The following is a 25,438-nucleotide window of genomic DNA, read 5'->3' as shown; positions in this document are numbered from 1 at the left end:
CGGTACTGCTGTGAAGTGACATCATGACTGTCGTGACAGGCTGACGTCAGCCAATGACGCAACAACTCCACTGAGGGCCTGAAGTCATGCGATGACGTCACAACTATCGTGACATGCTGACGTCATACAATGACACCACTGCGGGGGCGGGACCGCGCGGACCCGTCACTGCGGCCCTTTAGCGCGCTCCCTTATATAGCGGCCAGCTGGTCCCGCCCCCAATCCCGATTGGCTGAGATCTTTCAGCGGGGGCTGCGATTGGCCGTGGCGGCTGTCAGTCAGGGGCGGGCCGTGCGGAGCACCGGGAGGCCATTGTGGCTGGGGCAGCGGGAGGCGGCGGCCGCGGCCGGTCCCGCCGCGTCCGACCCAGGTGAGGGGGCGGCCGCGAGGGGCGTGCTGGGCCCGCGGGGCCGGAGCCGGGGCGGGACGAGTCCTGAGCCGGACGGAGTTTTCGGCTTGTCCCGCGGCGCGGGCAGAGCCGGGGCGCCCCGCGGGCCGCTGCCCGGGCCCGGCCCGGCGGAGGGACGCGGGGGAGCGGCAGGGCCGGGCCCTTCCTCCTCGGGCCGAGCCCCCCGCCCTGCCCGTGCCGCAGCGCTGGCCCCGGGGCAGCCGCCTCTGCTCGTCCTGCTCCGCTCTCGCTCCGTGCCGCCTCCGCCGCTGCCCGTGTGCGGCCGGCCCGGCTCGGCTCCCCCAGAGCCCCGTCCCGGGCCGGAGCAGCACCGAGCGCCGCCGCCAGCCCGGGCTCTGCAGCCGGAGCGAGTTCTTAGCAGAAGTTTTAGGAAAGCTGTGAGAAGGCTCTTTTTGCTCGGTTCCTGCATAAACAGCGAAATTGCTTACAGCACATGCATGTTTCGACTTTCTCTCTCTTTACACCAGCTTGCCCTGGCAGAGTTCTGAGATCCTTTCAGTGTTTGCGTCTGTGTGTAACAGCTGAATGATACTATAACAGGTAGTGGTGAAAGCTTCCTTTGGGCAGTAGTAATGTGGGTGGCTTAAAGAAAAAGGACTACTTTCCAAGAGTTTCCCGTTGCAAGCTACTTCCAAACTGCTGTAATCCTTCGGCATTACTCAGCTAGTGCTTTGTTACACTTTCGTTTTAAAGGTTATGAGAAGTGAGGTAACTCACTATGATTTTGTAGTTGGAATATTATGTTTTGATAAATACTGCTGTAAAGAATAAAAAAAAACCCCTTGACACTATTGGATGATAGCCCTTAAAAGGGCACACCTGAATTAGAAGTGCTTTTGCAAAGGTGAATAAGAGAATAGGGGGAGATTTTCTGCACGGAATTCCCATATGTTTTCATAAATACGTGTGTTTGTATATATACACATTCACTGCTAATATTGTCAGCAGTAGAATTTTAGCTAAAGGCTTAAAATTCAATCCAAGCTTCATGTTGTTCTTGTGTTTCGTTGTCAGTAATAGTATTTCTGTAACCAAAACAACCCTGGGAATGTGTTCCCAGTCTGCTTCATAAGCTTTTGACTTGAAGATATCCAGAGAACAGATCTGGTTAATAATAAGTTGCCATTTTAATAAATGTATTTTAGGGAAGCGACTGTTTAGTGCAGGATGTATTCTATAGTGCAGTTGCTTTCAGCTTCTAAAGATTTCTTGCTGGAATTGTGTATAAACCTACTACTGGCAGGTTTGGTGTGTTGGTTATTTTTCTAGTAGGAGAATAACAGGTAAGTACTAAGAAACTTACTTGACAGTTATACTTCTTACTTGCACAACAGAAAATCTATTTTTATTTGGGGGCTCTTGCCCCCAGAATGGATTGTCTGAAGTCCTGTGAACAGCTGTAATCCTTAGTTTTACTTTTATGTGTATGTGTGAAGTAATGTATGTCCTGATGCATACAAGCAACTTGAAGCCTGGATGAAAGTCAGGACTCATGGAGAGGTGCTTTTCACAGAGATTTGCAAATGTGTTGAAATACATAAAACTTGTGTGTTCTGATACCCCATTTCTCTCTTCAGGGCTTTTCTAAAGAGCTTATCCTCATCTCCAAGTGATTTTTGAAAGATGATTTTGTGCAGATAATGGTTCTTAAAGGGAGAGGTTTTTCAGCATCAGGATAATTTCCTATTCCTGTATTTCTTTATCCCTGTTGCAGAAAAGTGTTTCATTAACTACTGAAGAGGTCCAGCTTAGTTTTTGTGTAGCTAACAAGTTGATATCTTGTAACTTGATACCCAGTTTATGCAAAATCTGCACAATTTTTTTTTTTGTTTGTTTGTTTTTTTTTTTTTTTTTTTTTGTCTCTAAGTCCTTGCAGAGGGAGGATCTTGACCTTCCTTTCTTACAATATGGAAGATTCAGTGAAAACACCACAGCTGCTCAGGAACTGTTCATCAAAACACTTGGTTCCTCAGAGTTCATAGCTTTGAAAAGGGTTGCAAAGAAGAGTGGGATGTACCAGGAAAGTCTGGGAGCTGCCCTTGAGGCATCCTTTGGTCTCATGTTAGTGCTGGCTGGCTGTGGCACTGCATCTGACTGCCTCTAATATTATTGTGTAGGAGATAATGTTTCCTTTCTTCTGCCTGTGACAGAGGCAGAAAGTTGGTAGCCCACATTTTTTTTTTCTAAAGCTTCTAAGAGGAAATGGGAAGTAAATTGACTGTCTAAATTGCTGCTGGAGATGACCCAGTTGAATGTCTGCCTCTTAAAATGCTGCATAGATTTTGAGAAACTAGAAGGTAAAAGGGACTCAAAATATTTCTCGAGAATCTCTTAACACTATTACAGTTTGGTTTAAACTCTTTACTAGGGCTTGGAGGTCTTCCACCTATTTTACTGCATATTCCTTGAGTTTGTCTGCTGACATAAAACATGAAAAAGGTGTTGCTCCCTCCTACGTGCACCGAGGAAGAGAGAAATACAAATTCTAATTCTTGAAGCAACCAAAAGTTCTTTGTGTGGCTTTGTGCCCTTCTAGGGTGGGTGTCTGGGTTGCTCTTGAGGCTTTCCTGTTTTGCATTGGCTCACAGATATTCGATGGGGCCAGTGGAGAGAGAGACGAGCTGTTCTTTCTGTTACCAAAGCAGACAGCACAGAGCACAGCTGCTCCGGGGGAAGGGGCTGCTTGCATTTCCTGTTTTAAGGAACAAGTTTCAAGTGATTTGGCTGTGCAAATCACTCAGGGCTCTAATGGCACTATCTGTCATAGTGAATGCAAAATTATAAAGGGGAGAATTTGTTAGAGAGTTCTTCAGTAATTACTGAGGTAATTTTCTTGTAAGGTTTGGAAGAGGGATGGACACCCAGGAAAACTGTTGGTCTGTGCTCTCGTTACTGTAGCACTTCAGAGCTAAAGAGGTTGAGTCCATTACTGTGCTTCTCTGATATAATTACTTACCTCTAATTCATTCTTGACAGATGAATTTAACTTACTCTCTATTGTGGGAGGAAAGTCTCTTCTACACTGTAGCACAAAAGTCTTCATCTGTAGTACTACAAGGACACTGAGATAGTGTAGGGTGTTGTGGTGTGTGTAAAATGGGAAGGAGAGTGTGTTACCGTAGGTCTGGATCAGGGAAGGGTTGCCTGGCAGAGGTGAGAAGGTAGAGCCATCCTTGAAATTTCCTGCTGAACAAGGCTGAAGGGGGTGTTGGAGAAATTGCAGCAGCCACAGGGATTTGGGGGCAGTTTTGTTTTAAACTTGTTTTGCTGTTTTAATCAAGTCTTTTATTAAAACCCTGTTCCTTTTGCCCATGGCCTCCATGGATGTCCATCATCACTTTTTTCTGTGTTCTCTGTTTGAATAACATAATTTTTGATATATTTTTTCTGTAATACAGAAATTAGTACAGTCCTAGCACATAGCAATAGTTCTAAGTTATGGAGTAGCTTTCAAGGAGTAGAGAGTTGTGTTTACGTGGTTTTGTTTTTAGAGTTGTTTACTTAGATGCTTTTTGTTTGAGGGATTGGAGTAGGAACGTGCATTCCCTTAAAGCTGTGAAAGCTGTAATTGCTGTCTGTCTGCAAGCATTTTTCATTAGCAGTGGTAATGCACAAAACTGAAAGAATGTTTGTTTAATGGTGTGCTGTTGAAAAATTCATACGTATTAAAATATGTATAATATTTCCCATCTTGTCTGCCTGAAATTAGTGAGATATTGAACACTTGTTTTCTTTCTTTTTCTTTAAGATCTTGAAAACTTTGCCAGGTCCCTGAGAGAGAAAACCACATGACACTACACCATGACTGACAGTAAATGTGATAGTCAGTTTTACAGTGTTCAAGTTGCAGATTCAACATTCACTGTGCTAAAACGTTACCAGCAATTGAAGCCCATAGGATCAGGGGCACAGGGCATTGTTTGGTGAGTAAAAAATAATTTATTTAAATATGAAAAGCAATAAATATAAAGCAAAGTTTGCATGTATTTGTGGTAGAGATACCAGAACATAAAACACTGATGATAAATTCTCTTGTTGCAGGGTTATGGACTAAATAAATTCTAAACCAATTGCTTGCTATAGTTCATGTGCAAACCTATTTTTTGTTGTGTTTTTAGGGAAAATTAGTATTTGGATAATTGCATAAATTAGAATGGTCAACAGATTTCTTCCTTTCTCATTAACCACTTTATTTCTGTTTCTAGTTCTCCCATTGCCCTTGTAGTTGTGATATTGCAGTGTAAGGTATGACAATGGTGAGAGATTCTGGGTTTTACTCGTTTCTTCATCATGGCCCCCTTTCTTCCCCCTCTTTTATTCCCAATCACTCCTGTCCATTTCTAGGAGCCATCAAAGCAGTGCCTTGCCATTAACTGGCAGGATGAGGCAAATCAGTGTCATTGTCACTCCATGGATTAACCAGAAAGGGATGCTGTGTGAGGGGCTGGGCTGGCCGGCTCTCCCTTGGTGTGTCACCCCAGCTTTGTGTCCAGCCTCCACTGGCCCAGGACATGGGAGTCCTTAGGCTGATCCTGAACCTTAGTCTCTTGTATGGCACCACACCTCTGGGCCAGCTAAAGGTAAACACTTTCAAATGTTTTTCAGACTGCAGCAATCCATTCTGCACAGCTTAGTGCCAGCCCCTATTTTGTTGGGCAAAACTTACTTGGTAACAGCAGAAATGTTTATTGATGTGGGTTTTCATTCCATAAACAGGGGAGCAAACAGATGTACTCAGGAACTCTGTGATATTAACTTCATCACAACACATGGTGGGCTGTTCGTGCTCTGAATCCAGCCTGCAGTTTGTGTTCGTCTCTAAAATCTGCAGAATAAGTGTGATGACTCATGTACTGTGAACAGCTCCTTAACTAACAGCACCTGCCCATGTCTTCTTGGCCTTTCCATAACCACAATCAGTTATACAAGGAGGGAAAGAGTGCATTTCTGTGAGATCATGCCTTTATTTTACATTTTTTTAGCTACTCCTTTTGCCCTGATGATAGGTGACAAACAATCAAATGAAAACACCATATTTCATTCTTCTTCAGTGGGTTGAGTGATGAGGGAGGTCCTGGATCTTGGTCATTAGGATTTGGGAAAGATTTAATATAGTACTGACATTTTCCAGGTGTCAGTGCTCTCAGAGTTGGTTTAGATGGTGTGCAGGAATTCAGGCTGCTTGAAAGTGCTTCTCCTTTCATTAGAAGCAGAGCATTTTTAAACCAAATTAATCTGACTGGATCTCTAATTGAGAATGAAGTGTAGGTAGTGTTAAGGTCAACATGTTGGGAGAAAGAAGAAATGATTTGATTTATTGACTTGTTTTGAATCTACTTGACTTATGGAACAACAGAGTGAAACATTGCATAAATTTTCATCTTCCTGTGAAATAGCTCAAGTCGAACAAGGAGCAACATCTTAGTTTCTCCTCAAATCTTTAGGCAAGCGGAGGATACAAAGAACTAGGAAGTAAAATGTAGAAAACTCAGTGTAAGATGAGTGCTATCCTGCTATGTTTGGCTGAAAAAAATTGTCAAGTCATTAGGTAACACACAGATGGGACTTTTTTTTTATCATCCCATGTTTAATATAAAAAATAGGAAAAAATTTTCTGGGGTTTTCTGTCTGGATTTCATTTCTTCTATGAGAAATTTTTAATACCACCTTTGTCACTTAAGCAAGGAGAGGTCTAAGTTTGCACTTTTTTCTCATGATTTATGGGAAAGTCCGTTGGTATTGCTCCATGTACTTTTATCTTTGATATTGAAATGTAGGAAAATAAGTTGTTTTAAAAATGCATACTTAGGAAAAATGGTAAATGAGAACTCGAAGAAGATGAAAAAGTAACTCAGTTGTCCTGTAGAGGATATTTCTAGCTCTGAACACAGGCCAGGAGAGAAACTGGATATACCTTTTGTATTTTATGTACAAAACACACATATTTAACTTACTGCACTTCTTTGTTCCTAAGTGTTAATACAGCTGAAGTCTGGTAATCTGTTCTGGACTGAATCAAAATAACTTTTGTTGTTAATTTCCTGATATCTCTTTTTTTTCCTTTCTTGTCCTTGATTTCCTAAATTTTCTAGTCAATCTCCAAAATAAGAGGTGGAGTTCTTCATATGTGCTTAGACTGAGGTTTGTCATACATATGATTTGTCAGATCACAGAGGGACTTCCCCTAAAATTATTCCTCTATCTGCTGCTGCCCTGTGATTTACAGCTAATTCATGCAGAACTCTGTTGGTTACTAGTTTGATACTAATTCACAGGTATAGTCATTAACATATGGAAGTCATTAAACACTAAAGGCATTAACATATAAAAATTAATTTACATGTAACATCTTTTGGGTGAATACTGAAATATCAGTGCTTTTGTGTTTAGAAGGAAAATAATTTCTCCAACTGTCTGGCCAGTTGCTTCCCTCCTACTCTGTGTTTCCTTTTGCACAGGCATAAAGGCTTTAAATCAGAGACTGATGGTAACATTCAGTAATGACTTGTGCATTTCACAGAACTAAGCTGAAATAAATGCCAGCAAGTCTTTAGTGTAAGTGGCACGTTGGTTCAAATTGGAGGCATGTCCCAAGAAAACACATCTCCTGGGTGAGCCCTGCCTTGTGGTGGTGTTGCTTTTTGCCAGGAGGGAAAACAGTGACTTTATGCTGGGAAACTTGATATAATTTGAGTGTTGTTGTTCTCACAGGGAAGCTGTACTTTCTGTTAGACTATTGTAGTGCGATGGCCCTTTTAAGTCTGGTGTCACATATAACTTGATGAGAGAGGAAAGGAGCTCACAAAGAGCTTATATGTGCTTGGAAAAAATGTGAATGAGAATTCTTTCCTACCCTATGAAAGTAACGTTAAATGGAAATGGGGTAATGTGGGAATCCTTATTTAAAACTGAAACTGTTTAAAGACTGGAACTCCTGAGTAGCATGTGCTAGGAATTCACATGTATTTTGCCAAATAGTCTGTGTAACTAATGAAGAGTATTGCCACTTTAGTCTTATTTTGTTTATACAGATACTTTAGCTTTAGATTCTTACAGCTATTAAAGCAAGTTTAAACTTTGACCTCAAACTGCAGAGGGCAGGAACAAACAGAAGTGGAAAACAGGGTAGATTTGAGGGTCATGGTCACTTTTAAACTCCTGTATTCCTCCCTTCAGTCTGAGTTTTCCTTATTTCTCAATTCAGTGCATTTTTTTCTGCCCAGAAGCAGATGAATGTAATTTTCTGCTAGGCACTACATTTTCTTATCATTGCAAACTATCCATGTAAAGGAGAATATTGATCCCTGCAGAATGGATCATGGAGACATCATTGTGACTCTCCTTTAGCAGAGAAATTTCTGCTGCAAATACTAAATGCTTGTCAGTCAGCAAAAGTGTCCAAAAAATATACCAAATATACAGATTAGGCAGCTGCAATGCTTCTTGATTTTAAACAAGCCTGAAATATTTTTAGATCTTGCAATTTTGACTGTGAGTCTTGAGTCAGCAGTTTCAGTGTAAAGACAAAAAGGAGAGCAGGAAGACCTTTGATGAATGTCAGTGCTTCTGTTTGACTTACTTGTATTTCTTAAAGGTTGTGTAGTTTTTAAAGGACGTTTCTTTTCTGAATTAAAATTAGGTGTAGTACCAACAGAGGTTAGTAGATATACTTTGTCTTAAATCTTGATTTCTTCCTCACTTCTGCCTCCCTTTTACCCCCTGCTCTCCCTCAAACAGACTTCAACTTGTTTGTCTTTGAACACTTGTAGTGCTGCGTTTGATACAGTGCTGGGAATCAATGTTGCTGTGAAGAAGCTGAGTCGTCCCTTTCAGAACCAAACCCACGCCAAGAGGGCCTACAGAGAGCTCGTTCTTTTAAAGTGCGTCAATCACAAAAATGTGAGTCGGCCTTTGTGTTCCTCTCCTTACTCTGAGTTATCAAAAAAGCTCAGCATTTGTTCTCTCACTTGCTGTTAGTAACCATAGGAATGGAAATAGTGACAGGCTGGAAGGATTTGCTGTGGACAGTGCAGTTCTCCACAGTGTATGGCTCAGTTTTGGGTGAGCTCCTTGGGGTCTGAGGTGCCAAGGGGAGAAGGTTTTTCTGTGTTGTTGGTACAGGGCTGCCATCAGTGGCAGTGTTAGAGATCAAGCCTTGCTCTGTTGTATTTTCCCTTTTTAAACCATGTGCAGCAAAAGCCTGTTTGGCCCTGGGATGGTTTGTGGGTTTGACCATTGTAACCTCACTGCATTTAAATCTTCTGAGCTTAGGCAAGATTGGTATTAAACACAGTGTTTAACTGGTGGGGTTTTCAGGGCTGCAGCACTGCCTACAAAAGTGAAATGCTAGGGACAATACTTGTGAATTTTGAAATCTTTAAACTCTCTAAAGTCAGCCTTGATGTCAGTAACTCATTGTTCAAATACAAGAATATCAGGTTTATGTGACTGCTGTGTGCTGGTGCTAACATGAACTAGAAACATTCCTGGTCATTGAAGTTGTGCAGTCATCTCAAACTTCCTGCAGTCAATTAGCCTTACAGGGTTGCTTTTTAAGTAAGCTTTTGGTGAGGCCCAGATGTAGCAGAATAAAAGCAAGGTGGTTATTAAAGATGGCAGTACAGCAATTTTAGCAGTTCTGGAAATAGTGCATCATAATCTAAGTTTAATGGGATGGCGTGGGGCACCTCTGTGCATGTGCTGTTGGACAGCCTTGGTTAAAATTCCTTGCACAGCATGTGATTTAAAATAAGAGATTATTATTTATGGGGGAAAATGGGATGTATTTCAGACATTGGAGAGGGAGCTAGAAGGTGTCATATAACTTTAAAAAAAAGCAAGTTATTTTGTTCTGTCTTAGTTCCCTTGGCACACAAGCTGCAGTTTGGAACTATTTCTGAATTGGCAGTTTTTCAGCATATGTGAATTAAGTGCAGCCAAGTAACATTCAGATTGTGTATATAGTAACAGTGTGCACTTTATTTTGCATAGTAACTTCTGCAGTAGTGGAGTTTTGTGTGAATTAAAGCAGAAGTTTCTTCTAATGTTTGTTTTTATTTTCTAGATTATTAGTTTATTAAATGTATTTACACCACAGAAGTCACTAGAAGAATTTCAGGATGTGTAAGTACTAGATTTTTTTCATTTTCTCTGACAAATACTGGCCTAAGCCATAGAGATGTATTTCCAGGATCCTACAGACTTCATGCTTTGCTACTTTCAAGAGTAGCTAAAAGCTGAAGTAGACAGAAAAAAAGGGATATTTACCTTTTATTCATTAGTTTGCCATACTTTTCTTGTACGTGCATCTGGTTTGTGAGCATGGTCCTTCACCTCCATGGATCACCTCAGAATAATAACTCAGTGTGGATAATGTGAGAGCAGTTTTTTACTGTACCAGTCACATCAGCATAACAATATTTTGGCCTCCATTCAGAACTGAATATATTTCTTTTTTATTCAAGCATTATCAGTTGTTCTAGAAAGGATTCATGGCCATTTGAGTGGTGGGATGTCCCTGGGTTCCTGTCAATGTGCTGTTGTGGTTTGTGAATAGGCTGCTTGGGTAAATGAGGGAGTGTTTGTGTCTGAAGAGGGTAAGTAGATGACAACTGAAAATTATTTTATGATTATTAGTTTTCACTGTGATTATCCTAATTTTCTTATTTTTTTAGAGTAAAATACAATGAAAGAGCATTTATGTTGCAATATCTGCAATCTCTACATCAACTTCACTCAGTCTTAGTTTTTCATGATGCATAAAGATAGAATTATTCTCTTGATTACTATTTATAAAACCAGTGGAATTTTAATATTTTCTGATGGAATATTAAACATTTAACTTTTAATAGTAGGAATTTCTGAATAAATAATTTTACTTTATAACTGTGATTGTGCATGGGTTTATCATTGGCTTTTTGACATTTAGCAAGGGAGGTGATTCTTCTTAAATATCTCTTATGCAAAGCTTAAACCTCATATGAAAAGTAAGATTTGAGTTTTCTTAATGCTTTATTTTTTGTGCTTTAGATATTTGGTTATGGAGCTGATGGATGCAAATTTGTGCCAGGTTATTCATATGGAATTGGATCATGAAAGAATGTCTTATCTTCTCTACCAAATGCTATGTGGGATCAAGCATCTCCACTCAGCTGGTATCATCCACAGAGTAGGTAGTAGTAGATCATTAACAATACTCTTTGTGAACACAGTTTTTATGAAACAGGGAGGAAGGGAGGGGGTTGTATAAATAAGCACATACACCAGGGCAGGAAAATGCAGTTATTAGTAAAGTGAATTTTTGGTTTATCCTGATTGTGGAGGGGAGGGGGGGGTGTGGGTATTATTCTTCATGTTAATCCCTCCTTAACTGAAGTAATTTCTTGTTAGGATTTGAAACCCAGCAACATAGTAGTAAAATCAGATTGCACGCTAAAAATCCTTGATTTTGGACTGGCAAGAACAGCATGTACTAACTTCATGATGACTCCCTATGTAGTAACACGGTATTACAGAGCACCAGAGGTTATCCTGGGAATGGGATATAAAGAGAATGGTAAGTTCCTGGAGTAATGCTTTAAATCTTCTCTCTAAAGTATGTCTCTCTTGGAACATAACTACGTAAAAAAAAAAGAGGGAGGGCTATTTTCCCTGTCAAATTCGTTGTTAAAGTATTCTAATCATGGTATTGGAAATGAAAATTATTACAGTGTAATTTTTTGGTTGAGACTATAATAATCTTCTGATCTGTGTGCTTTTCTCCATTTAACAGTAACTGCTCGCTCTACCCTGCTATAGTTTTATCTTGTCATATATTCGCCTATTATCTTTTTGGCCATGTTTTTTATTCTCAGAAAAACTGTTGAGACACTGATGCTGATTGGTATTAACAAAAACCTAAACCAAAAGATCAGTATATAAATAATAAACCCTTTAATCACTGTAATTTTATTCTGAAACATCTTCTTTTGACAGTGTGTCCCCTTTTGCCTCTCTGATTATTAAAATATGCTGCAGATCCCTACCATAATCCATGTCTTATATTCTCTTAAGTCTGCCTAGCTCAAAGAGGCTGGGAGTTATATTATTAAAAACAACACAGCTGTAATATATTGAACAATCAGCCAACAAAATTGCTGCCAAGGAAATTGTCCTTGCATTATTGGGGGTTTTACCTGCTGATTTTTACTAGCACTAGACTTGTATGCTCTTTGCTTTGTCACAAAGGCTTGTGGATGCCATGGTTTTGTATATCTCTAATTCTGGCTATGTAAAACAAGGGACTTGTGGGACCTTGCTGGGCCCTTGATAATGATAAAAACACTTTATTTAGTGCAGAAGGCAGATTGTTGTACAGCAAGTGCTGATGTGGATCAGAACTTGAGCAGAGATTGTTCTGGTTGGGACAAAAATTAATTATCTACAGGACTGTGGGAATACAGTGTGAGCTTTCAAGTAAATAATTGTGGTATTTAAAAAAAATCTCTTTAATCTTTTGTCCTTGTTGCACCTAACATATGATAGTGGATATCTGGTCTGTTGGGTGCATTATGGCAGAAATGGTCCTCCATAAAGTCCTGTTCCCAGGAAGAGATTGTATCCTTCTTCATGGTCACTTCACAAGTGTAAACACTGACTCTGTTTTACAAAGTACCAAATTCAGGAACAATCAGTTGGTGTTGATATGATTGAAAATTCATGTGAGCAGTTTGGTTTTCCACATCGTTGTGTTTTACTGTAGATGCAGATGGTTTTGTTTGTTTTCCTCACATTTGTTCATGATACTTCATAATTTGATCATTTCACTTTTATTTTCAGTTGATATCTGGTCAGTTGGGTGCATCATGGGAGAATTGGTGAAAGGTTGTGTGATATTCCAAGGCACTGATCGTATCCTTCCCTAGTCAACCTTGAATCACATTCCACTTCCAACAGAAACACAATTATTTAGATCTGTATAAAAGCATAAACAATATTTTCAATAATATGTTTTACTAGATCCACTGTACTCTTTGAAATTAGTGTCATTAACCAAATTGTTGAGCTCTTAATTTTATTTTCTTAGTAGAGTACATTTCATGTAATTTATAGTGATTGAATCAAATGTGTTATGACCTTTTGTAGCATAAAAGACAGATACTGCTAGGTTTGAAAAATAGAAAAAAAAATGTTTTTTACTCTTGTCCTTTGTAGGTAAGTGTTTTAAGCAAAAGCCTACAAAGTTACTTCTTAACTATGCATGGACTTTGCTTATTATTTGTTTGAACAGTAAACTATTTTTTTTATTGCACAATTTTTTTGAGTTTTAATCAGATTTTTTTTCTTGTTTATTAGCGCTTGCTGGGCAAAGGTGACCTAATGGCAAGCACACTGCATGAGACCTTTTATTATTATTATTATTATTTAACATAAAAATAAAAACTTCCTGGAGATTCTTTTTTTTTTTTTCCATTTTATGAAAATTTGATTTTGGACTTACTTTTTCTATAAGATTGTTATTCTTCCATTTCTCCCTCCAAAATTTTTGACCAAGATTTCATAGAACCATAATCACAGAACGGTTTGGGTTGGAAGGGGCCTTAAAAACCATCTCATTCCAACCCCCTGCCAAGGGCAGGGACACCTTCCACTATCCCAGGTTGTTTCAAACCCCATCCAACCTGGCCTTGAACCCTTCCAGGGATGGGGCAGCCACAGCTTCTCTGGGCAGCCTGTCCTCATAATTGTGCTCCAAGTTTTTGATGTCAGTATAATATTTTTGCTCACAGCAAGGAGCAACCACCACTAAAACATCAGGGGCCTGTTCACAGATGCCTGTGTATCTTATAGAGGAGGATTTCCAATTTTAATGCTAAATTTCATGACACTAATCTTCAACAGTTGATCATACATTATTTAGTAGTAAAATGATTAAATATTAAGTCTCTTTTTTTTTACCTTTCTTCCTTTCTATATTTATTATTTTACCTTTTGAAGCCTTCAGACCAACCTAACACAATTCTTCATGGATGTTATGTGTCTTTCACCTGCATGTTGTTAGCATGGGCTATTTTGATTTATTCATGAATAAATGAAGGAAATTTTGTTCATACTTGTTGAATCACATTTGTGATTCTCTCAGGGCCACTGAAGCTCCACCAGTCTATGTTTCAAGGAGTCTCCTCCCCTGATAGGGAAGTGCATAGCTGTGCTTACAGGGATTTTTGCCTCTCTTAAGAGTTTCAGTTCTCTTCAATGTGAGATACTGACAACTGTTTGTGTTGTTGGGGCTTTTCCTGAGTGATCACTGTGTGGGTCAGGTTGTCACCTTCAGCTGCAGGATTGTCTTGGCAGGGTGGTTTATGGGCAGTGCTGCTGTGCATGGCCATAAAGCTTTCCTTTTCTTGATTGTGTTTGGGGTTTGTTTGGTTGCTTTTTTAAAAGTTAAATTTTAAAATGTCTTACCATTTGGGCATTTAGAGGAGGGAGCCAAGTTCAGCATATTGCCCAATACTTGCCTTTGACTGTCTTCAGGAAAACCTGCTCTTAGACTCAAGAATTTGTATTTACCCCAAGGGTAGATGGGAATTTCTGGGATACTTGCAGCAGTGCTCTGGGTGGAATGAGATGCTCTGTGTTGCCAAGGTGATGGATGCACAGAACCTGCTCCTGACTGTGCTGGGGAGGCCTGAGTTACTGCCAGTTGCTGTTGAAAATGAGGAATGGAGAAAATCCAGGGAATGTAGACACCTAAGGTGAAATAGAGGAAAAACTTGGCAGCAGCTGCATGTTTTTGATGTTCTTTCTGCCCATAACGGAGAAGGAAACTGCCTGACCAGTGCAAAAGGCACAAGGAGTATTTGTGCTTTCTTGGGAAAAGTCGTGCTTGGTTGTGATTGTAATAAGGACTCTGTTTTCAACCTCCAGAGTCCCAAAAGGCAAATAGACTTGGCATGGATTAAATGCCTGGTTCCTTCTGACCCTGAAGTCTCTAGAATGAGGAGAGTGGCTTTGTGCCAAGGCTGCCAGGTCAATCACAGAGCTTACTCTGCCTGCTTTATACTGAAATCCCACTTGGGTTTCTGATAAGAGGCTTATTTTAAGTCCATCCTATACTGAGAATTTTTTTTTTCAACTTTTACCATCCATAAAGCACTTCAAAACTGAGATATTGTTTTTTGCCCATTTTTACCTCTAAAGTGGGGTGGGTCATTTTCTGCCCTTCCCTGCAGTCTTCTGAGGCCTCAATAAACTGGACTCTAATTTGATTATCTGACTAACCAGGCTGCTGTTACTCAAAGGAAAAGCATCTTCTTGAACCTAGATTGGTGGAGATCTCAAATCAGTTTCTCAGCTAGGAACAAAATTTCCTGATGTATGTTAATTTTCCCTCTGTCTGTGCTTTGTTTTAGCATGACTGTTAACAATACTCAGTTCTTAATTTTGATTTTAATGTAGCTTTTCCATTGGAATGCATTCAATAAGCAAATAAAATTTTCAATCTTTGTATCAGAAGTCTAAAGTCTTAGCATGGAGCAGTGACTATACATATATTCATAATTGTATTTTTGACACACTAGCTGAAATAGAAGCACCTCAGTGTTTTATAAATAAATCTTAATTCAAAGTACAGCATATTTGTTGTTTAGTTGCATAGTCTGTCTATGAGAATGGATAGGTTGATGTGCTGGATGGTGAATTTAGCTATGGATGTTGGCAAGGTCAATGGATAGGTTCTGCTGGAATTGCACATTCTTTTATCAGGAAAAATTGAAAAGTGTAGATCCAAGTTGACTTAAATATCAGGAATATTAATGCAGTGTCTCCTGAGTGTAATAAATGAGCTTTGTTTCCCCAGCTGGGCTGGTTCAGAGCAGGCTCTGATATCTCTGTAACAAGAGTCACCATGGGGAAAATGCCCTCACTTGAGAGAGGGAGAAGGGACAATCCTGAAGAAACATGAGGCCCAATTTCAATTTGTGACTTGTTAATACTAATCTTATAAAATGTTTAAATTTTGAATTATAAGAACAGAGTTATCTGCATTACCATGATTGATATAACCTTCTGGAGTATGGATTTCCTGTTCAGAACTCCTCTGGACCTTTTCTGAAGTTGAAAAAGACCCAACCAACCCCACCCAAACACCGACCAAAAAAGCCCCCAAGCATCCAACTACACCCCTGCAAAATGCTCCAACTCAAAGTTTGATTTCCTTAGGAGACAGGTACAAAGTTCCTTACTTTGGATGGGATGCATTTATGCTTTAGGAGTTTATGTGTATTTTCTCTACTATCAAGAATCTTCAGTGTTCCTGATGTTACATTGCACTTCAGAAGATTCCACAGCAGCCTTTCTTTTCTGACCTTAGAGTTGTTTTGCTATGGATACAACTGCTAAATAAAACTTCTTTTTGGATTCTAGAAAAGTATTATAATTAGAAAAAGATACTTAAGCATAATGCATTGTGCAGCACTTCCAGCCTGTCCTTCAGAACACAAAATCTGAGTCTTATTTTTGTGTCAGTGTAGCTTTTTGCATGGCAGCTCAGAATACTGCTGATGCTACAGTGCAGTTCATCTTTGTGTCCTCTGTTCAAGTGTCTGTTAACTTCTCAGATTTTGCAAGCGGTGTTTTTGTAGAGCGCAGACTTCAAATTCTTCAGCTGATTTTCCTAAAGATATGCTGCAGATATTGATCAATGGAATAAAGTTATTGAACAATTAGGAACACCATCAGCAGACTTCATGAAGAAACTACAGCCTACTGTGAGGAATTATGTAGAAAACAGGCCAAAATATCCTGGTATTAAGTTTGAAGAGCTCTTCCCAGACTGGATATTTCCATCAGAATCTGATCGTGACAAGTTAAAAAGTAAGGCAATTTTTTTTTCTCTCTTTTTTCCTATGATGTTAATTTAAAATGTCTGCAGAACACCAAAAGCCTAATAAAAATATTTATTGCAGTAGATGTCAACATTAAAAGCTGCATACCTTCTATTTCTTTCATTTATGAGAGGTTCTCAGATTGTAGTAGTAGTTACTAAATACGTACTCTTCCCCTGTTCCACGATTCTGTTTTAATTCTCTTCATTTTAATCATTGAATAATGTCTGTCACTTAAGGTTCTCCAAAAGTAATGCTTTTTATTGATATTATTGCTGATTATCTTTTTCTAAGTGCATACAGCTCATTGTGGCTTATACTTTATCTTTAGATAATTACTAAGAAAATAAACCCAAAACCAACAGTCCACCTTATTATATTCTGTAGAGCAGAAGTGAAATTTTGCATTGCATGTCCTTTGTTCCCAGTATTTATTTCCTGAGTCAGACATTAAACTCTACAGCTCTTTTACATGTGTGTTCTTTTCACCTTTACTTTCTAGCCAGCCAAGCTAGAGATTTATTGTCAAAAATGCTTGTAGTAGATCCAGACAAGAGAATTTCTGTAGATGAAGCCTTACGTCATCCTTATATTACTGTCTGGTATGATCCAGCTGAAGCAGAAGCTGTAAGTTTGCAATTAAAATAAATTTTTAAGATTCCAATTTAATAACTTTAAAAATACCTTTAATTTTAGTCAAGAGCATGCTTTGAACTCATTGGCTAACGTGTCACACAGGAAACCTTCAGATGAGCATTAGGGGCAGAGTCACCTGAAGGACAGCTGCTGGTGGGAAGTTGATGTAATTTTGAAAGTGGTTGTTAGTATTTTATTTTACTCACTGGAAGAGGTGCCTGTTTGGTGGCAATCCTGGGCTTTTTGAAACAGAGACTTGGTGTCTAAGGCCCTGTAAAGCCTTACAATGAATTTAATTTTGGTTGATGCTTCTAAACAGCCTTTCAGTGTGAGGCAGGACTTAAAAGCAGATTCTAGAGTTGTAAAATGAATGTGTCTTTGAGGTATAGGGAATAAACTGCCAACAATAAAGGTAAAAAATGCTAAAAAAAGTTGTAATTTTTAGATTTTTTTTATTTAAGATTGGGTGTGTTAACCAGATGTAGTAGGCACTATAGACTTTACTTTTCTTTGTAGCCTCCACCTCAAATCTATGATGCACAATTGGAAGAAAGAGAACATGCAATTGAAGAATGGAAAGGTAAGAAGTGAGCATGACAAATTACACTTATGGTAGTATCTTGTGTTATTAATGAGTGTCTGCAGCGTGTGCTGGATTGTGTAACAGACTGGAACCACTATTCCAAATAAGCAGTACTGCCTGAGGCAACAGAAAAAGAAATCAGTGAAATCATGGAATCATGTTGTGTGTGGAGTGAATACATACCTAGGTGTGTGAATGCTCATATACACATGGAACATTTGAAGTCTGTTCAACAAAATGCTGCAGTTTTCTTTTTTTCCTTCCCTTTTTGTTCTTAAGTGCTTGTAATCTCTATAGCTTTTTTCCTTGATAGAGAGTTCTCTGAAAAAGAAATATTCCTCTTCTCAGTGTGCATTATTTAAGCCATATCTCTTAACAATATTTACTAGTTCATTTGTTCTAGAAATCTTAAATAGCAGGAGAGTCCTTTGGTATAGTTTTTTTCCTCTAATCTCATTGCTTATTTATTGACCAAATAGATTTAACTGTTGACTTAAACAAAAGAATAAACAGCAATGTGGTATTAAAATCAATTCCACCTTATAGTTTTAGTCAAAACCATTGAATGGTGAGGCAGTTAAAATTTTAACATCTTCTATCACAAGACCAGGGGTAATAGACATCTTTTATGACTAGTTTGAAAGCTGCTTGCTTTTGTAAAACAGCTTTATAAATTTCAGATATTGATTCTGCTGATCTATACATATATTATCCTTAGGGCATGCCTGCACAAATAGGTAGGTTTCAAATCATCTTTGATTACTGCAAGGTGGAAAAGTAAAATGGATCTGCTAAATGTAATTGAATGCATTTGTAAACATTGTTAGTCAGAATTGAAGAGTCCTTAATGTATTTAGATATTGTTATCTAAGTTGCATTAAGACTATAGGTACATACAAGCTTCTGTGATTTAAGTTACAGTTCTGGATTTTTCAGGGTGTTATTCGGATGACTGTATCCTAAGTTGTCCTTGATTATTAAATGAGGGTTTTCATACAATGTTTTAACTGTTTAACCTTTTTCAAAATATCCAGACTTTCCTCAATACACCCATGGAGATGGTTCTTCAAGAATAAATATTGTGTATAATTTTGTTATCAAAATAAAATTTCTAGGGAAGTTTACATAAAATCAAATTTTGAATCCAAATCTGATTTTTTTTTTTAGTTAATATTAGTGCATTGTAGGTATACATAACATTTTGGAGTGGGATATTTGTTACTTTTAAGTGGACAGCTATGCTATTTATGTGATATGTTCATTTTGGTACAGTTTTTCTGTGATGCTTGAGGAGATTTGTATAGTTCTCTTATCATTGTTGTAGGGCTGGAAAGAGGGCAAGTAAATACCTCTACAGGTCTTCTTCCAGACTGACCTTTTAACCATTTCCTTGTACCTTGATACAAATGTGGATTGTATACAAATCCTCTGTGATCTTACAGTGCTTTTTGTGTCTCTTTTTTTCTTTTGTCCCACTGTTCTTTCCTAAGAATTAATATACAAAGAAGTTATGGATTGGGAAGAAAGGAGCAAGAATGGTGTGGTAAAAGATCAGCCCTCAGGTTAGTCATTGTTTCAGTAGTTCTGTAACTGTCACACGTAGTGCTGTGAATGAAGAAATCTGCTCAATAGTCCAGGTAGGCAAAGCTTTTATTGTCTGGGACTCTTGAGACTCCTTTGCCTTTTGAGATCCATGTGCTCTGTTTTTTTTTTAGTTGTTCTGAACTTGTAGAAAAAGTTCACTGGTCTTGTGTGTCCCACACCCTGACCTGCCTTGTCCCCAAAGGGCTCAGTCATCAAATGAAATTATCAGCACCAGTTACCTCACCTGGTGCTCAGATAACTCTGTGCTGAGTGCTGTTCTGAGGGTCAGCATGAACCCTTTTCCTCGGGGTTAAACAGCATTAGGATACTTAACAGTGCTATTTGTGCCTGTGATGGAATCCATGTGTTTGCTGCTGTTCTCACAGCTCAGTAATCAGAATATTGTACTGTCCTTTATTAACTATACCTGTTGGATTTCTTGACACTCAAGTCACTATTCACACTATGCGTTGTTAGTTTTATCTTCCTTTCCTCCACAGAGAGGGAGAAAAATAAAAGTCTCTTAAAAGGTCACCTTGGCTTTTGAGTGCTAGGGTCCTTAGTGCTTACTTTTCTCCTTTTTTATTAATTCATTGATTTTCTAAGGATTTCTGTGGGGAAAGTGCTGCTCACAGCCCAGAAGCACGGTTATTTGTGACTGCAATATTGTCTTGCCTCAGATTTTATTATGTTTGGTTTTCTTAGCACAGATGCAGCAGTGAATAGCAACACCAGTCCTTCCCAGTCATCATCTATCAATGACATTTCATCCATGTCAACAGAGCAAACATTGGCCTCAGACACAGACAGCAGCCTGGATGCCTTGACAGGACCCCTCGAAGGATGTCGATGATCAGCCACGATTGCAGACTTGACTTTGGAAAAGAGCTCTTGTTTCCATTGGGCCTGAATTGCTTGTGAGTTAATGGAACCAAGTAGAAAAACTCCATGTTCTGCATGTTCTGCTAAAGTAATGCCTGTTGTTTTTTTTACTCAGTTGTTATGAAATTGCCTGCTTAATGTTGTAGAATGGAAGCAAATCAATGTCTAAAGAACAAAAAAAAATTAAATTTAGACACTAATATAGGCTTTTCTTTGTTTCAGCCTATTTCAGGTGAGCAGTTACAATAGACTTTTAGCCAATAAACTCCTCTTAAGTGGGTTCCTCAATCTCCAGTTCCAGCTGGCAATCTTCTGTGACACAGTGGTTGTTTACATTTTAGTACAGTATTGCTCATTAGTAGGTTTTTTGAATGTATAGTCCCTATGAAGTTTGTTTTACAATGTGACTGTGGCAGTTTGCTTTATTTAATGACCAGAGTGTTGTGTGTAAGTGTGAGCTCACATGTGGAACGCTCTCAGTACTATGTTTAAAGGGCAGTTTTTCTTCTACATAGTACTTCTTTTTTTTTTTCAATCAGACCCTTTCTATCTTCACTTTTCAGCAATTCTCTCTTCTTGTAGAAGAGATAAATGTGTGTTTTAAAGCATAAATCCATTACTTTGTATTTCACCTGAGTGTCTCCAACTTTTTCAGTCTTTTTAATGCAGATGGAAGATACAGTGGCTTAAATAAATTTTGAGGAAGGATGAGTGACTTTTCTGTAAAGCAGTGCCTGTTTAGAAGAGGAGAATGTGCTAAAATGTTCTGTATTTCCTATCTTGTGATACTCATCCTTTAACAAACACGAACAGAAAAATAAGTTTGATGCTTTTCATTCACTACAAACTCTGATAAAAGGAGAGATGACTTGGAGATACTTGCAGCCTCAAAAAGCTGCATAAATATTTTCCATTTTTTTAATGGGTCCATTCTATCTAGTGAGTAATTAAAGAAATAAAAGTACAGTAGTTCTGAGTCACTTGTAAATTAAGCATGTAGTTAACAGAGTTTACTCTCACCTTAGGAAAGTCTCTCCATTTGTAGTAAAAAGTAAAACATGTTTAACACAAATTTTCTAAATGCAGTGTCAGACAAGTGGAGGAGGTTATTTGCTGTTTCCATACAGATTTATCAATACAGTTTTCCGAATCAGATAATACAAAATTACCTGTTACATTGCATAATCTGTTGAATTAGAAAATGCATTTGCAGTAGAGTAGGGCTTAAATTGCTTTATAACACACACTTGTGACTTCGTGCACATTCACTTTGGAGTGCACAGGTGTGAAATTTTGCTAAAGGATCTCATGTGTGCATGTGTGTGACTGAACTAGAGAACTGCAAGAGTAATAGACATGTAAAAGATGAGGTAAACCACCACTTTCTTAAAGGCACTATATTTAGCTGTTGATCAGATACTCTGGTCTTGAATATATAAATAGAACCTGTAAAATATACTGGCCCAGACAGCCACTGCATTACTGACATACTTCTCTTGTAAAACACAATTGTCCATTGTTTCAGACCTTATAATTCAAAAAGCAGCACTTTCTTCTTATGCAAACGTTGCTTTTATATTAAAATTTTGCCCCTTTTTAATAGCTTAATTTGCTGTGGTAAAAATATCAAGATTTTAGTGTCCCAGAAGATTAAAAAAAATTAACAAAATAGTTCATGTTACCTTGAATTGTATTCTGGCATCTCTGATTTTTTAAATTCTGTTTAATTGAATTGCAAGATATTTGGGGCTTGTGTTTTTTCTTATTGTTTGGTTTTCAACCAAAGGATAACTTACTTTTATCTTTGGATACTGACAGTATATGTGAAATATTTTTAGTGGATTCTTGTCACTGGAAAAACATTTAAAAATACCTATTTACCGTATAGCAGAACAGTACACTTTGTGTTCTTTTGCTTTTTTTAGTCCATGTTATTCGTATAAGTTAAAATAGCTGAAGACACCTATTCACAAGGAACAATTAGTGATTCATTATGGAAGTCATCTGCTGAATTTCATTTTTCAAGACTTTTAAATTTTTCAGCTGAAGTTGCACTGTGCTATATTCATTTTAACAGTTTCTGCTTTAGAAGACTTAAGATTTATTTCTTCTTCCCCATGTGATTTGAATATTCACAGAGTTTAATTTTTTCTATTGAACTTGGGCTGCTCAGCAGAATGGAGGGTCGGACCAGATGACTTCCAAGTCTATTCTAACCTAAATTTTTTTGTGATTCAAATTGTCTTTTAATGTTTTTAACAAAACTGTTCTGTCTTCATGACTTGAGCTGATATCTGACCTCCTCCTAGTACATACTGTTAGCTTGAACATATACTCTTGGAATAAGAAAAGAAACCCCAACCTTGAGATTAAACGAGTTTATTTGTAAATCTTGTAGGAAAAGCTGTCTCATACCCTAATTTTTTTGCGGTCTTCTTGCTGTGGCATACATTGAATTACCTTCAGAGCATGCATGAAATGTTTGTGAATATTGTGGATTTTGACTCCAGTTTAATTCAAAACCTTAGTTCAAATGCATATGGATCTCCAGAGGACACCTCTGCAGACAATACCCACCAAACCCTGCCAGGTGCATGCTGCACTTCCCAGGCCATCCCAGTGTGCTCATGTAGGCCCTCCATGCCCTGCATGCAGCCTCTCCCCATATCACTGCTCCTGACTGCAGGGGAAATTCACTGCCAGGTTTGTGACATGATTCTCAATGCCACGAGAACCTCCTCGCTGATGGAAAACAAAATCCAATGTAACTTGACTGGGGTTTAAAAATTAAGAGAGTTTGGTGTGCAATATAATGACTTTTATTCCTAATACTAAAGTTATGTATGTAAAGTGATGCAATTGACCTTTCTTTTTTGCACTTTGGCATTTCTAAATATTTATGTGTATTTAAAGATAAAGAATATGTGTGTGTGAACATATATATTAAGAAAACAGCTCAGTTTTGTAAACATGAATGTTACTTTCTTTTGAGAGACTTTGTATAGTGTTAACACTACTGCAGCATAAATAGACAATTTATGAACTATGACTAAAATAAATGGTGGTCAACATAGATACAATCTGTAATCTTAACTGCTCACCTGAAAAAGAAAGGGATCTTTGGCTGTCAATAGATACTTTACCAGAAACTTGTTAAACATCTGAACACTGAGTAGCTGAATGGCATTGCAGAAATGGAGTATGTTTTAAATAGTTCATTTCATCTGTGCTCATATCATTTTTCCTCAAAAAAGCCTTAGAAAGAGAAGCTTGGTATTTTGCAATCTGGGTAAGCAGCCTGTATGTGTACTTTGAGGAAATACTGTGATATGACAAGTCTAGGTCTTTATGGAAAAAGATGAGAAACGAATGTCAAAATTAAGGCTTTGTCTGCATGGATCATACAAACTAAACTAGTCTTAGGACTGGAAACTACAGTTTGCAAACAGCCTTTGAAGTTTTGTAATGTTTCCAGCAAGGGCTTGCATTTTCTTGTCAAAATAATGAAAAACTCAACCTTGACTAGAAATTAACTAGTTGGTTGGAGAGTTTCAAAAGCTGTTAGGAACCAGAGGGCTCTTGAGGTTTTATCTTTTTTTACATCCTAACAGAGCATATGTGTTTATTCCAAATTAATTAAAAAAAAAAAAAAAAAGCAATTCCATATGTTTAATTTTTCTTTCTTAAAGGAAGGACCTTAAATGCTAAATCGCTTTCCTTAAAATGATAATTTTATGAATGAAGCTGGATTTAGCTATTCCAAACACAGCTGACATACAGAGTCTCCAAGGACGGGGTGGAGGAACCTTGTGTTGTCACAGGGGCCACCCTCCATCTGGGAGTGAGCTGGGAGGTCACAGCTCCAGGTGCAGACAAACCTTTGTGGTCGCTGGGGAACGTGGGTTCAGTCTTGCAGCAGCACAGAGTGTTTGGGGAAATGCTGAACTGCATTTGCCTGCAGGTTCTACCCGTGTCATATGGATTCCAGCAGGGCTTGATGCTAAACATAGTGAGACCATATACTGGGAGCCAGATTCTTTCCTGGGATGTGTGTTGTGTCATTCCTGCTCGAAACTGGTTTTGATTCAGGGACACCTGCATCCAGGTGCAGAATTTGGACTTGAGTTCTATAATGAATCTAGTGATTTCTTTGCTTTTCCAGAGTGTCTTGAATTATTTTTTTTAATGTGTTGAAATATGAAATATGAAAAAAAATGTATTATGGATCATTATTTTACATATTTTAGATTGTCTTTTACATGAGTGATGTTCTAAAAGCTTCTTACACAAATTGTCAAATCAGTTTTGGTTTTTGCCCGCTCTGCATGCTCAAATGATGTCTGGAGCTAAAATCATGTTTTAAGTAAACCATCTTTTCTCACATTAGCTTTGGAGGAAAGTGGAGAGATAACCATTTCTTCTGTTTGTGTTTTATAAAATGATTATTTTTGCAGCTATAATTTCAGTTGTTGGATTTCAATCTCACAATGTTGCTTTGTGGATATAAATTTCCTGGGTCCGCTATTTCAAACATGTGTATAACAAGTCCAGTATAAAATCAATAAAATGCACTCTTCTGCAATTTGTTATTTGAAAACATGGCAAATCATTTTGGTCCAAGAATTCAAAACAAAATAGAGAAAATAGTTTTAACTGTTTAAGTTTATTCCTTGATGCTGCTGCTTATTTTTTTAAAAGGTGCTTGCAGTTTTGCACAAAAGAAATCAACTTTATTAATTGCTGGGTTTGAAGCACTTTAGGATTCTTCTAAATACAATCATGTATGGTGTGAAAAGGAATGACATAACATGCTTAATGTGCTTTAAATTTCGGTTGTAGCCTTTGCTAGTCTGATAGATTTGATCAGCATGTTCCTTTAAACCCGTTTTCAGAGATTAGAAATAAGAAACCTTTTGGGGGCTGAAATTTAACACCTGGTAAGAGATGATTTGAGGAATACCTTCTGGATGGGTGACTTGGTTGGCAGTGTGACTACCTGGCCATCTATTAGATAAAGACCCAGCAATGTCTGTTCCTGTAGCAAGGGCAGCTCGCTGTGAGCACTGGGATTCTTTTTTTAAACAAACTTTTCTTAACTCCTGGCTATGCACCATCAAGTTGTATGTGCTGTGGTAGGGCCAGGAGAGCTGCTCTGTGGGACTCCCCTGCAGCAGATGCTCTGTGACTACCACGGGGAGACACTGTCCCTGCTCTGCTGTGCTCCAAATGCCAAACCCCTGGTATTACTGGGGTGTCCCTGAGCAAGTCCCTGTGATTCTTTCCCTGGCTGAGCAGTAGCTCAGCACTCCACAGGCTCCTTAGGACAACAAAAGCAGAGGAGAAAGGAGTCAGGTACAAAGAGTGTTTGGTGCTGGCTGCCTGAAGCAGAGATTGTGTTTGTTGCTGATCACAGAGCTCCTTATACCCCTGAGCATGTGCTGTTGTCTTGTCTTCTAATGGGGAAAACCTTTTTTTGAAAAC

General features: G+C 38.4%; 1 protein-coding gene across 3 annotated transcripts; it reads left to right on the top strand.

The window, feature by feature from the left end:
* The first annotated feature begins 282 nt into the window (after window positions 1-282).
* On the top strand, window positions 283-24,158 carry MAPK9 (mitogen-activated protein kinase 9). 3 transcript variants are annotated; one of them, XM_083871960.1, is made up of 12 exons: window positions 283-370; window positions 4,158-4,332; window positions 8,179-8,308; window positions 9,474-9,532; window positions 10,439-10,577; window positions 10,799-10,964; window positions 12,227-12,298; window positions 16,079-16,261; window positions 16,775-16,899; window positions 17,425-17,488; window positions 18,982-19,053; window positions 19,786-24,158. In XM_083871960.1, the coding sequence occupies exons 2-12, from the start codon at window positions 4,211-4,213 to the stop codon at window positions 19,926-19,928; spliced, it is 1,275 nt and encodes a 424-aa protein (XP_083728086.1). In that variant the 5' UTR covers window positions 283-370; window positions 4,158-4,210; the 3' UTR covers window positions 19,929-24,158. The 3 variants fall into 3 exon arrangements, with proteins under 3 accessions (XP_083728086.1, XP_083728087.1, XP_083728088.1); XM_083871961.1 differs by having other exon boundaries at window positions 19,781-19,916; XM_083871962.1 differs by lacking the exons at window positions 283-370; window positions 4,158-4,332; window positions 8,179-8,308; window positions 9,474-9,532 and adding an exon at window positions 9,550-10,005.
* The last annotated feature ends 1,280 nt before the right edge of the window (window positions 24,159-25,438 follow it).

Source organism: Zosterops lateralis, assembly GCF_965231275.1.
Source record: "Zosterops lateralis genome assembly, chromosome: 14".
Lineage (NCBI taxonomy): Eukaryota > Metazoa > Chordata > Aves > Passeriformes > Zosteropidae > Zosterops > Zosterops lateralis.
This window is presented reverse-complemented; position numbering and strand designations above follow the sequence as displayed.